This window comes from Toxotes jaculatrix, chromosome 19 (genome assembly GCF_017976425.1).
Source record: "Toxotes jaculatrix isolate fToxJac2 chromosome 19, fToxJac2.pri, whole genome shotgun sequence".
In the NCBI taxonomy this organism is placed as follows: Eukaryota; Metazoa; Chordata; class Actinopteri; family Toxotidae; genus Toxotes; species Toxotes jaculatrix.
Window position 1 is genome coordinate 4,387,807 of NC_054412.1, and position 13,088 is coordinate 4,400,894.

The 13,088-nt window shown below is 43.1% G+C and overlaps 1 protein-coding gene across 1 annotated transcript in view; it reads left to right on the forward strand.

The window, feature by feature from the left end:
- syne2a (spectrin repeat containing, nuclear envelope 2a) overlaps positions 1 to 13,088 on the forward strand; it is a 41,630-nt gene that overhangs the window by 9,774 nt on the left and 18,768 nt on the right. The window contains exons 24-46 of the mRNA XM_041064953.1: positions 83 to 413; positions 1,094 to 1,212; positions 1,332 to 1,452; positions 1,620 to 1,786; positions 2,144 to 2,294; positions 2,383 to 3,281; positions 3,614 to 3,769; positions 3,909 to 4,059; positions 4,230 to 4,388; positions 4,480 to 4,647; positions 4,724 to 4,825; positions 5,104 to 5,307; positions 6,288 to 6,493; positions 7,000 to 7,104; positions 7,506 to 7,788; positions 8,212 to 8,390; positions 8,536 to 8,851; positions 9,005 to 9,169; positions 9,349 to 9,687; positions 9,780 to 9,916; positions 10,147 to 10,276; positions 11,150 to 11,320; positions 11,419 to 12,810. Coding sequence (XP_040920887.1) covers positions 83 to 413; positions 1,094 to 1,212; positions 1,332 to 1,452; positions 1,620 to 1,786; positions 2,144 to 2,294; positions 2,383 to 3,281; positions 3,614 to 3,769; positions 3,909 to 4,059; positions 4,230 to 4,388; positions 4,480 to 4,647; positions 4,724 to 4,825; positions 5,104 to 5,307; positions 6,288 to 6,493; positions 7,000 to 7,104; positions 7,506 to 7,788; positions 8,212 to 8,390; positions 8,536 to 8,851; positions 9,005 to 9,169; positions 9,349 to 9,687; positions 9,780 to 9,916; positions 10,147 to 10,276; positions 11,150 to 11,320; positions 11,419 to 12,810 — 6,151 coding nt within the window. The remainder of the gene's footprint in view (positions 1 to 82; positions 414 to 1,093; positions 1,213 to 1,331; positions 1,453 to 1,619; positions 1,787 to 2,143; positions 2,295 to 2,382; positions 3,282 to 3,613; positions 3,770 to 3,908; positions 4,060 to 4,229; positions 4,389 to 4,479; positions 4,648 to 4,723; positions 4,826 to 5,103; positions 5,308 to 6,287; positions 6,494 to 6,999; positions 7,105 to 7,505; positions 7,789 to 8,211; positions 8,391 to 8,535; positions 8,852 to 9,004; positions 9,170 to 9,348; positions 9,688 to 9,779; positions 9,917 to 10,146; positions 10,277 to 11,149; positions 11,321 to 11,418; positions 12,811 to 13,088) is intronic.

The window sequence follows — 13,088 nt, forward strand, 5'->3', positions numbered from 1 at the left end:
AGTTAATCTTAATGAGATGCCTTTTGTACCGGTTCGAACTGACTGGCCCTGACCCCCTCCCAACAAACATTTCTTAACTCAGCAGGGGACAGCAGCTTGGGGGAAACACCCCGCTGAGAGCGACTGGCATGACCGCCGACACACAGCCGGGCAGCAATCTGCCACAGAAACAAAGCATAGACAGCCCACAACAAGACCTCTCACCTGTGGCTGGCTCAGTGCCACTTTGCGGTGATATCCTTCCACTGCGATCTCAGGACGCCACAACAGAAAGGAAGGACCACCTGACACAGCACAGAGGTTCTGGGTTGGGGCAAAATCGAAAGCCTTCACTCCGAGCCCAAGAGCAGCTACTGAAAGCTCATCTGCTCCACACAGCAGAGAGCAATCAGCAAGGCCAAGCTCATATACAGGTATGATGAGATCACAGAACTGCTTTTCTATTCAATTGTCTTTTTTTTTCTTGATTTTCTTAGTTCCACAAGGTATTTTAGTAATGTGTAAGTTACAGTTAGAAACACTCATTTGCATTTTTGAAAGTTTATTTTCTCAACCTAAAAATCACATAATGTGAAGTAAAAGTCATTTAAATAACTTAAATGTAAGTGGATGCTGAGGAAGGTAGAAAAGGAGGATTGGAGTTATGCATGTGAAGGTTTCTCCTCCTTCCTTTGACGTCTACCTGAGAGCCAGAGCCTCACTAGAATAAGTGTGTTTTCTTTAGTTTTTCATGTTTTCTTTACCTAAATATTTTCCTGTGCAGCTTTGATTTTTACAGGAAACAGGTTTTACTTTTTTGTGTTGCCGTACCACCAAACCGATAATCTTAAATACTATGTTGTGTCTTGTAGTGTAAACCAAATTATATTGGAATATTGCACATGTTAATTAGCCTTAAATGAATCCAATTTACTGTGGCCTTTCCTCTTCCCAGTCGAAGAGAAACTCAGCAGTTTAACTGGCTGCGACTGACACTTAGAAGCCACAGCACCAGCTGTAGGGCAGTAATCCTCAGTAATTGGATAGGCTCGCCGCTCCATCTTTTCCTCTTTTCTTCACTGGACTGTCACTGTGTAACTCTCCCACCTCCCAGGCGGTTGTCAGGGGCGACACAGTGGAGACCAAGCAGGAGGCAGAGTGGACCGTCATCCCAGAGGCAGTCGCCCCGCCACAACAGGAAGAGCACCCCTCTGAGCAGGAAGTACTGGAGAGGTATGGGTTCATATCTCAGTGAGACTTTACAGGACATTTATCCTAAAGACATATCAGTCTACCATGTACAAGTTTCAGAAAATGTCATATTAAAACTGTGTGTAAATCTTTCACTGTAGATACAGAGAGTCCTGCTTGGTATTTCAGTCTCAACTCCAGAAGAACAAGCAACATTTGGAGGAGTTTGTTCCAGAACCAGTCACAATCTGTACCCTGCAGAACCAAAAGAAGCAACTACAGGCAAGTTGAAGCATCGCTTACGTTACTTCACCCTCTTTTACTGTGCATTTTTACAGCCTTGAAGGGCTCAGCCAAAATATCCACCCATTAAAAATATTTTACGTATAAGTCATGGTTTGCAGACTGTGCAGTTGCAATTGCTTTGTAAACGTGTGTCCTCTCAACAGACTTTGAAACAGGAGACAGACGCACTGTGGTTTGAGCTTGAGCAACAGTATGCTCACCTAACCCAGTCCCTCCATCTGAAGATCAGGGAAGACCTGAGCGAAGTGGAAAAAGTCTGGGAGCAGGTGACTCAGGAGTGGAGAGGCCAACAAATGTGCCTAAAGAACAGGTGAGTTCAATCCAAAGTATTGACTGATCTCTCAAGATAAAGCACATTTGTAACACTTATCCTTGTTGTTGATCTTAACCGTTACCATAACTAGGGTTTTTAGTTTCAGTCATGATATATAATTGATACATAATTGGAATAATTATTATTTTGGAAAGACATCACTTCACAAGGACTGTAAATGTAAGATGAGTTTCAAATTTCCATTTAGTCCATTTAGTAGCCATTCAGGAGCTTTTGATCATATCACATCATCTTCATCAGTTGGTTTTTTGCCCGGTTGACATGGAAACATTTAAAAAAAGGTTAATAATAAAAACTAACAAGTAAAGTTTCTTATACTTTGGTTTGTGACAGGATGACGTCTCTAGAGAACACAGCTGACCTGATGGAGTCTGCAGATGATCAGATTGCACTGATCACACAAAGACTGGACGGGATCATGAGAGAGTCTATAGACATCCGCTCCTTCAACTTGGCAGACACTAGTCTGCAGTCTGACTTAAAGGTACATCTTTGCTTCAAACAATTATCGTACTTTAATTCTTAGAGTGAAATATTCAAACACTACTATTAATCCCTGATGTGTTCCTCAGGAGATGGATGACAGGCTGCAGTCTCAAATGAGAAAACTATCAAAACAAAGCAGTGAAGTGGAGAAACAGCACCCAGAAGCCATATCCCTCCACCAGGCTCTCCAGAGCAGTGTCAGTCATCTCCAGCAGCTCAGACAGCAGCTGGAGAAGGTTCAGTTAGCTGCCCGGGCCGTGGATCACTTCCTGGCCACAATGAGGGAAGTCAAGGCCGAGATCCCAGCCCTGCTGGCAGACCAGGACGCCAGCAGGCAGCAAAATGAGGCGAACTGGGAGCAGGAGAGACATTCTTGGCAGGCAGCAATGCAGCAGAGGTTGCAGACTGCTGCGGAACAATGTGATAGCGTTGACAGCAGTTTAAAGGCAGCGGGCATAACTCTGACCATGGATGGTGTAACTGTGACGTGCCAGGATGTGGTGACATCATTGTCCAAGCACGCTGTGGACGTGGAGAAAAAGCTGATGAGAGCCAGGCAAAAGGAGAGCAGAGATGAAATAAATCCAGTGGGAAAGGGGCAAATGCAGAGGAATGAAGAGTTGAATCCTATGGAGATACGTCAGACAAAGACTGGGGATGATTCAGTCCAGCAGGGAGGAGCACAGGAGCAGGGGCAACCACCTCCAAGTGGGGCAGAAGAGGAGTCAGGACTGGAGGCCAAAAGGAGTAGGTTGAACGGAGAGAATGACACAAAGACACAAAGGAAGGAAGAGCACAAGGCTCAAACATGGAAGTCTGAAGGGGATCAGAGAAGAAGAAGAAACAGCCATGGAAAGAAAGAGGGAGAGGAGAAGGGGAGCTTGGTCCAGAGGAGAGCTGCCTTGTTAGGAGCACTGAGGGAGATAAGGGGAGCAGCTGAGCATCTGGGGCTGCGCGAGCCCACCCTGCCTGCCCTGCAGCAGAGGTACAACACTGATCTGAATCCAAGTATAAGTTTATTCCTCTTAACCGTTCTGATTTCCTCCTGTGGGTGGAATACCAGATTAGTGGAGTTTTCTACATCAGTATAATTAAGACTGACAGAAAGAAAGTTGCATTTTTAAGGTTATTAAAAAAAACAAATTACAGAAAAGTTGTTCATTATATGTCTTGCTCATAATAAAGGACAATCACCAGTCAAGTTTATACAAACAGGCAAAATATTGTCCATCTGGTGTTCCACACATGCTTCAAGAGACAATTTGCCTGCTGTGCACTGATGATCCAGCACACTAATGACAGCTTGATCCTCTTCAGGACACGTGCCTTGACAGAGCTGGAAAGTCGACTTGCTGGCCTCCTGTCTGAGCTGCAGGACATACAACAGGCATCTTCGTCAGGAATCAGTGAAGTGAGTCAGAGCACTGAGGTGGAGGGCGTCTGGGAGGAGACAACAAAAGCTGTAACTGAAAGGTAAAGACAAGAGGAGCAGTTATAATCACAGTTTGATTATTAAAACCTCTGTCTGTCACGATTGAATACTATTTCACTGTGATTGTGTTACTTTGCTAAGTTTGGTGTGTGTATGTGTTGTGTAACGGATCACATACAGGCTGGAGCAGTGTTGCGTCTTAACTGAGCTGCTGAAGGTGTTTCAGAGCACTCGTGGTAAGCTGAGTGGGACATTGCAAAGGGCAGAAAGCACCATCAGTGAACAAGCCTCCTACATGGGGAGAGACAACCTGCAGAGATTACACACTAAGGTATAATGTAAAGATTTTTGGAGGTTTGGACCAATTGGTCAGTTTAGAAAACATGCAGCAGACATCAGATCATCCTTGTACCCCTCATAGATTACTGGATCAGGGTCTTTGTACTGACACTCGGTTACATAATAAACCCTTCAAGTGTGTCTGTACGTGTGATTTCTCAGGTTCAGGAAACAAAAGATGAGCTGAACGCCCTTGGGGACGGCATAGAAGAAGTCCGCAGTGTCTGCAGGCAGCTTCACACTCACCTACGTCAAATGCCAGAGTGCACCATCATCCCATTTGAGAGTGAAGCTGATACTCTTATGGACAGCTGGCTGGATGTGAGTTTAATGGCTTGGCTTGGCTTGGAAATATTTAAGTTCTGAGGTTGAGGTGAGTTGATAGTGTTCATTGCAACCCACATCCTTGCAGATATCAGAGCGAACAGATTCCCACCTTGAAAACTTGCACCGTAGCCTGACTCTGTGGGATGGAGTCCTCCAGCTGGGAGCAGAGGTGGAGAGCTGGGCCGACAATAAACTAGCGGTGTTTGCTCAGTCTCCATCCTTTCAGTCTGAGGATGACATCAAGACACTGCAGGTAAAACTGTTTTCCTTTGATCGTTCTGTAATGTACAGTTTCAGCTTCTCTCTCACCCCCCTCTCACTGTCTTCAGAACGAGATTGTGGCCCAAGAGAAGACTGTGGAGAGATTCCAACAGAGAGCCACTGAGATTCAGTCGCTGCTTCAAAGCCCAGAGCCCCCCCTGGAGCTGCAGGTACAGCATGTAGCTTTTTATTTAGTTTTCTGTTTAGGATGTAGGTGTTTCAGGCTGAAATAAAGCTGCAAGGATGGACAGATACATAAATATACTTAAAGTTTCATTTTTAGCTCCAGTCTTGTTCAAGTTTTGTAAAACAGAAACAGTAATGTGTGTTGTGTTGTGGTGCCTTGCTCTTCACGTAGATATTTTTGATTAAAACTGGATATACTGTATTTTTGCATGCCTCAAAGTCTTGTCAGTGCAGGACGCTTAGTTAATTTTGGTTTGTCTAGGTGGCGGAGACTCAGATGAGGAAGAAGATAGAGCAGCTGAAGGAGCTTGGTTCTGAGGCTGAGGATGTTTACAGGCAGCTGGTGGCTGCCAAGGGACAAATTACTTCCAGGATGGTCGAGTGCTTCAGCTCCCTCCAAAAGATTCAGGACTCCCTCCTCACTCTCAGTGGTTCAGATGTTGCAACAGTCCTTGCAAAACTTAAAGTAAGTTCTAAGATGAATTTAGAAAAATAAATAAATATTTTTCTTTAAATATTTGTAATAATTATCCTTAAATTTACTTTATTTTCCTGCATAGGTGTTTGTTAAATACAAATTTAAAATGTCCCATTTAATTTAGATGCTGTGTACTGGCTCTTTTTGCCTAAATATGGCAGCAGGTAGAGATACAGGTGGGAAACCTGACAGGGCCATACCACTGGAGACTGTATCACTATTCCAACAGTTAAACTTTCGTAAATACTTCAAAACCTACATTCTTATAATAATTCATCTTATAACTGAACTGCCCCTAAAGTGGTCATACGCATTTAATTGAAAAACAAGCAGCTAAACATTTGCTTAAAGTACACACATAACACCCCTGCCCATCTTTTCACTTGGTTCCTCCTGGAACCTTTAAACTGGTGTTTGGACACCATGGGAATCTTTTTGCCCACACACCTTGGAGTGGAGAGCTGAGAGACACAACAGCACAAATAAGTGACTAATCAAATATAGACAAACATTCAGTCACTCAGTGTAACTGGGTTATTTGTGGTATGTGTTAGCAAACTGTGAAAACTCTGGAACAACCAAAGTAGCCTCGCTAATATCTGCTACATTTGAAGGCCTAGCCTGTAAATGTAGCAGATATTAGCCATGCTAAATGTAGCAGATATTAGCCATGCTAACCTCACCAAAAACACACTAAAGATATCCATACACATATAAATAATGGAAATGAATGAACTGATCTTTAAACCTTAGTGTGGTCTTATAGTGATAGGGAAGAGAGTCAGCCATCTTTGAGTCCAGATTTCAGTTTTCAGTTTCTGTGTGGAGAAGATTTCTCACAATGACATCAGCTCAGTTTGTTGGCTAAGATGCTAGGATCACTGAAAATTCTGCACATTTGTTTTAAAGTCTGGAAACTGATAGCTGAGGCTCTAAAATGCTAATAACTAACTCCTTTTCCTCTACAGGAACTTTGTTGGCAGCTCCAGACCCAGGATGAGCAGGCAGAGAGTTTGCTGGAGGACCTGCGTGTTATGACCTCTGTAGCCGGTCCAGACAGCCTACAGACTCTGTTTGCGGACGGGATACAGCTGCAGGAGAAAGTCAGAAACTCCCATCAGCTCTTCTCTGAGGTGGAAGAACAGACTCAGAGGAATATCCAGGATCTGGACAGGTAACAGGTTACTCATCTGAAGTGAAATGTTGATATATATATCTTCCCAACCATGTAACATACACACGTTACATTAAAGGCATAAGAGAGCTGCTCAGCAGGTATTTCTGGAGTTTGCTCAGATGCTTTCTGTTTCTTTGTCCAACATATATGAAATCTACTACACAGGCAACACTTGTTAGTTGATCTATTGATTGGTGGTTTGTTCTTTTTATGGGATTTGTTCTTAAAACTCACTAATCAGTCATTTGTACTGACTGTGTATGAAATAAACACAAGCTCTGAGTACAAAGAGTCTTAGAGATTCATACAGTTCAAACTCTGCAGATTTAAAAAAAAGACAGCGGGACAAGTTCAACTTGTTTTTCTAAGTCTGTCTTGTGCTGTATGACAGAATCATTTTTTTCATCTCTATGTCACTTTAATCTACAGTGTATTGTGCATACTCTACATAAGCTTGACTGTGTCATGCGCATTCCTGAGTTCATGCTGAATGTATGTTGTAGGCTGCAAAGGGAGAGCGAGCGTTTGGAACAATGGCTGCAAGACGCAGAGGAAAAAACAGTAAGGGAGGATCTTAGTCTGCTGCAAGAGGAATCACTTAAACAAAGGTAAACGTTTTTTTCTGGCTGAAGGCACGAAATGCTCTGTATGCTATGTTTCAAATCTTGTTGAAACTGTAGAAATTAAGACTTGTACCTAGAAAGGTGTGTTATACCTAGAAAGCTGGAAAGCGGTGGTAAAGTCAATGCTAAATCTAATCTGATCTGTACACTTCAATCAAGAATGAAGTAAAGAAATGAACAGGAGATCTACAATTAAATCAAACACATTTGAAGGATGTGCAGTTGTTTGGCGTTGTGATTTTGACTAATGCTACAGCCAGGAATGAGGTTAGGAATGCTAGAGGTGGCTGACTCACGCTGAATGACATGACTGTTTGTTGTCACACAGAAGTTGTAAAAATTGTAGACTGATTTATAATCAAGGTTTTCATTTTTCTTTTCTGCAGGGCGAGGACAGAGCTCGTCAGTCAGCTTGTGTCGTCCCTACAAAGCAGCAACCTTCAACAGTCTGCGCTGGTGCAAGAAAGTAACAAACTGCTGGAACGATACCACAGCTTCCACACCAACATGCTACATGGCGCCAAGGAGAAGCAGTCGTCTCTGAGCGGGGACATAGATGCATTTCAGGCTTTGCTGAACTCCCCACAATCCTCGGTCGGAGGTCTGAGACGACTTGTTGACTCTCCACTTGGTGAAAGTTCTGTAGAGCAGAGACTTCACCGTGCTCAAGTAAGAACATTTCATCCACTCTGACTGAGCTGCTCAGTTTCTTTACAAACCTGGCAAATAATATCCTGATTTATTTCACTTACAACACAACAAAGGTGTTTTCTAAGAGCGTGTCTGAATCACATCTGGTCCAAGTACCTGTTTGTACATTCTGCAAAGGGCAAGAGGAGTGTTCGCAGTCATGTGTAATGTCACATCAGGGTGTGGTCGCACTAATCTGTTGTTTCTTTTTGTTCCTGCTTGTTCCAAAATGAGGAGTGTCTATTCATTGTGCAGAACTGATGCTACAATGACTGAAACTGTCTGAGAATTTTCTGGAAAGGACATTTATGTTACAGAGTTTCCATTGTCTGTTATACCCGCACAATCAAGGAGACACTTTTGTCACTTTTCATGTTCGGGTCTGTGAAATATATATTTCAGGCTGTGGTAAGTGCAACAGCAGATGGAGAGGCTCGCCTTGAAGTGCTCAGAGCTACTGGCAATGGTCTGAGCCACAGACTGTGTGATGAAGATGATCTGAAACAGGAAATTCAGGAAACCATTCAGAAAACAGAGGAGCAGTGGAGCGACCTTCTACAATCAGCCGAGCCTTATCACAGGTGAGTGGAGCAAGTGAATGGCTTTTAAGCAGTAAGATGAATTTAATCAATGAGATCATTAAAATGTCAATCCTGAGTTTGGACTTAGTAGTAGTAATCAGTCCTAGTAGTAGTCTTAATGTCTTGGTGTCTCCTGGTGCTTCAGGATTCTGCAGACTGATCCAGAGCTCACCTCCTCCTACCTGGCCAGAAGACAGGAAGTCTGCTGCGGAGTGGAAGAGCTGCAGCGCCAAATTGCTCAGCTCCCCACTTTATTCCCCTGGCCCGGCACAGCTGAACGTAGACAAGCCTTCCTTGTAGCTCGTCAACTGTGGGATGAATCTAAAGCCCTGCAATTAACTCTTACCAGCCTGGCTGAGCAGCAGAGGGAGCTGGGAGAGCGAGCCAGCGATGCCATCTGGAAAGATTCCTCCTGGGCTGAGCTGGACGGCCGCTGCTCATCACTGATGGCAGAGCTGAAGGTAAAACTTAACTTTTTGCGTTGAAGTGATGATCGTGGTTTAGTACTGTCAGACAAAAGGTTGGGAACCACTGGGTTATCATAATCACAGTAAGTATGTGTACTTAAATATAACTCCTCTGTCTGTGGCTTGGTATCACTGAAATGTCCACAGGATGTGTGTTGCCGCCTCGAGGAAGGTGTGAGTAATGAGGAGCATTTTGACCAGTTACTGCAGGACTGCCACCATAAATTGACATCCCTGCAGGAAAGGATGTCCAGCTGTCAAACCCAGAAAGATAGCTCAGCTGTACTGTCCACTGATGCACCAGCTCTGGAGGTGAGGTCAATTACGTAAACCGACCCGATGAACCATTTACAAGCTCTTGTGCAATTTTTATTTTGCATTTCCTCTACACTGAAAACATAAAAAAGACATTTATATGAAGGAGATGGAGAAGTTCCATTTATTTATAAGAACACACAACATGTTTATGTGTCACTCTCTTTACTTTTCAGGCTTTGCTCCAAGAAGTAACAGACACAGAGAAAGACATTTTGCAGCTTGTAACACTGAAGGACTCCATCACAGACAGTTCCACAGTTGAAGCCCAAGCCAGCCTCTCCCAGCAAGTCAGTAACCTCCAAAACCACAGGAGGGCGCTAGACGGCAGCATCAGAGAAAACCTGGCACTGCTCACAGAAAACACCAACCAGAGAGTTCAACAAGTGAAGGAAGAGGTCTTCAGTGTACAGACAGCCTTGAAAGACCTGGCTGAAAATGTTGGAGATCTGTGTGAGAACCATGAATTGTTACCTAATATCAGCCAGCTCAAACAGCAGTGGTGTACTTTACAGGTAACATTAAAAGATCCTTTGTTGTTTCGTCCCTGATTAATATGTTCATGAAGGGATATTTTCAATCACGTAAGCTTTCACTTCTCTCTCAGGACTTTGATACCAGACTGACAGAGTTGGCTGCAAGAGTTTACAGCCTGCAGAATCCTGGAGAGTCCGGCATCACACTAGAAATACTTCCTGCAGGTGTCATCGTGAATGTTGATGGAGCTGCTAAAGACCTCGACAGGTGCTTCTGGTTTCAAAACAGAAATGTTGCATTCTTCAGAATGACTGACCCCCTTCAGCACTAATACCACTGGAATGAGACAGACGCTACCTATTATGTTTAAGTCCAAAGTACCCTGGTTTATTTGAAAATTCACCCTTGCCACATGTAGTTTATTTATTTATTTTTAAAAAATATTGTATGAACTAATTTAATACCTGTTTGTTTTCTCTCTCGTATCCTAACGCTAGCTTCAGGTCCATTTTTCTACAGAGGAAGCAGGAGTGTGCAGAAAACACTGCTAATAGGGTGAGACAGGTCATTAGGCAACTGCAGGAGTGGAGCCAAACAGTACAAGCTGAACCACCATCACCAAGCCAGGTAATGCACATTTTTCTGTTTCATATAAAACACCAATCATGTAACCTACAGAGTCTGCTTTGCCGTTGCTAATTAAATAAATTCAAAACTATTCTGAACAATATCAAAAAAAAAGAAAATATGCTCTGTTTTAATTGGCCCTCCATGTCATTGTCTATGTAAAACATAACTTCAAGGCAAACCTGAAACATCCAATCCCGTTTGAGCTTTCACTTCGTGTTAAAACGAGGACTATTACCTTTTGCCGTGTCTGGCTTGGGACAAAAACCCATGATTTTTCAACCCATTGGGGCCTTTATGTCTTTTTTAGAGCTGTTCTTAAAATGCCACAGGTCCATCCTTTTTTCTTTAAAAAAAAATACGAGAACGGGAATACTTTCTCCTCCGTGTGGAACATGGTGAACATAATAGATAGTCCTCCCTAGGAGCATATGGCTAATTTCAGCAAAGGTTTGCTCTTTGCTGTTGCAAAAGATCACAAACATGTTATGACTCATTTTTTTCCATCAGCCTTTTTATCTGCTGCTGCTGCTAAAAGCTCTTTAAGCTTAAATCCAACAGTGCTCTTCGTGTTTTTCCAGTCTTTTTAATGTCTCACCATATGTACAGTAAATAAACTGATTTCAGTGACTTAACATGATAATATGGTAATATGGTATAATATGGTTTACAGCTTGTAACTCTAAGCATTTTATCAAATGGAAAAGATTTGGGGTCCACTGCTCACAGGTTCATAGCCAGACTGGCTAAGTGAATTCTTACATTGTTCTACAAACCAGGAACATACCAAACTGTTGGAGTGCTGGTTGTTGCAACACCACAAAGATACCGATGTAAAGGTCTTTGTTTGTGCATCTGTCTGTGCTCTGGCAGGCAGCTCTGGATGAAGGTCTGCAGCTTCAACAATCTCTCTGTGAAGTGCTCTCAGAAAAGGATTTTCTTCTAAATTGTTTGGGAACAAAAGTCTCAGAGAACCTAAAGAAAAATGCTTCAGATTCTCTCTATGAAAGCACATCTGCATTTGAAACACTGTCTAAATGCCTGGTAAGTTTCCCTTCAGTCATGAATCCTGTAGTACAGAGTTGTGATGACAATATTATTTATGTGGTTAATATTTTTCTTTAATTTTCTGGGTTTCATAGGTGAGTGAAGGTCATAGCGAAGTGGAAATGGACAAAGGTTTGCAGCTTGAAACTGTTGGAGAAGCTTTTAGAAGAGACGCGCCACATTCAGCCACACCTGATGAAATGATGGCCATGTGTCCTCCAGCGTCTCCGTCCCTGTCTGCTACAGACAAGGAAAATTCAGAAAGTGATCAGAATGACAACAAAATGATAAGCAAAGGCACGTCCACCACTTTAGGAAAGCATCATCCTTCCACCGAGCTTGTCACAAACACTTCAGGAGGATTTAATGTGGAAGCCGATGCTGCGAGAGAGGGCGAAACATGTATTTCTATGGAACAAATAGACATTTCAAGTATATGCACCTCAGATAGCCTTGTGCAAACAGCCAAAAAAGACGCCTTAGTACCTAATCAAGTCCCAAGTGCAAAAATCCCAAATATTTTCAGTTCAGAAACCCAACAGGAATCACAACAGTTAACACCTTCTCCACCAAAAATTGGACACAGGACACTTTCTGTAAATAACACAGAGCCTTTAATGTCAGTACAATCAGAGACTTTTAAGGCACCTACTGATGCTCAAGAACAGGAGAAACCCTGTGAGGACATCAATGTGTCCCCACAGAAAGTGTTTACAATAGTGTTGGACATGGAGTTGCCTGTGTACCAGTCACAGGACACGCAGCAAAGGGAAAGTGTTGGAGCCAGCAGTCCAGAGGTACTCACATGTTCAGAGGGAACAGAGCTCACAGAAGTTTCAAGCACAGGACTCCCCGAGAAAACATTAATCAGTCCTAAACCAGACGAAACAGACTTTAAAGGACATTGTTTAAAAAGTCTCAAATCAAATGTGTCTCAAGGGGCAGATTCAGAATCAGGAAGCCCCTCTGTGTTAATGAGCACGGAGCTGCAATCTGCAAATGCCAAAGTATCATGCAAAGAAAACTTAGAAACCCCTGAATTAATGCACAATGAGGTGCTGAATTCCTCCAAATCATGCGGCTCTGTTACTGAATGTCAGCTCACTGGCACTCATGCAGCAGAAACAACATTTCCCAATGTCAAACAAGAGGAGGTGACAGATTTCTGTCACACCGAGAAGCAAACAATGAGCTCGGTCCTGTGCACTGTGGAAAGTTCAGTGCAAACTGGAGATGCCTTAACTAAAACTCACATATCTGCCGGTGACAGTAAACAGACGATGGGTGCTGACACTGCAGAGAGCACAGGTACAGGACATGCAGAGATGGCAGAAGGGGAAAACACAGAAGAAGCAAGTGACCCCGAAGGCCCCGAGTCCACACATTCAGAAGTGCCAGAAAGAGAAAACAACACCTCGCTGCTACAAGAAGAAAGTGAATCAAAGTTACCTGCAACGCTGGAGGACACAGAGGTGACTCAGGGACAGGTGGGTTTTGATTTCTAATTTCACTGTGAACACAGTGGATTTTCCACTCATAGTTTAGTCTGAATTTTGCTTCTTTTGAAACATTCAGAAAAAGGTTTTCAGATGAGCAATCTGCAATTCTGTGGATTATTTGGATAAAATCCCCCATGTGTATTTTTTTAGTGCTTCAGCTTTTACCAGATAGAACATCACAGACAGCTAACAGGAAACAGGGATGACAGGCAGACTCAGACTCAGGTGTTCCAGCTAAATTCACAGTCCTTGCTCTCCTAAATTTC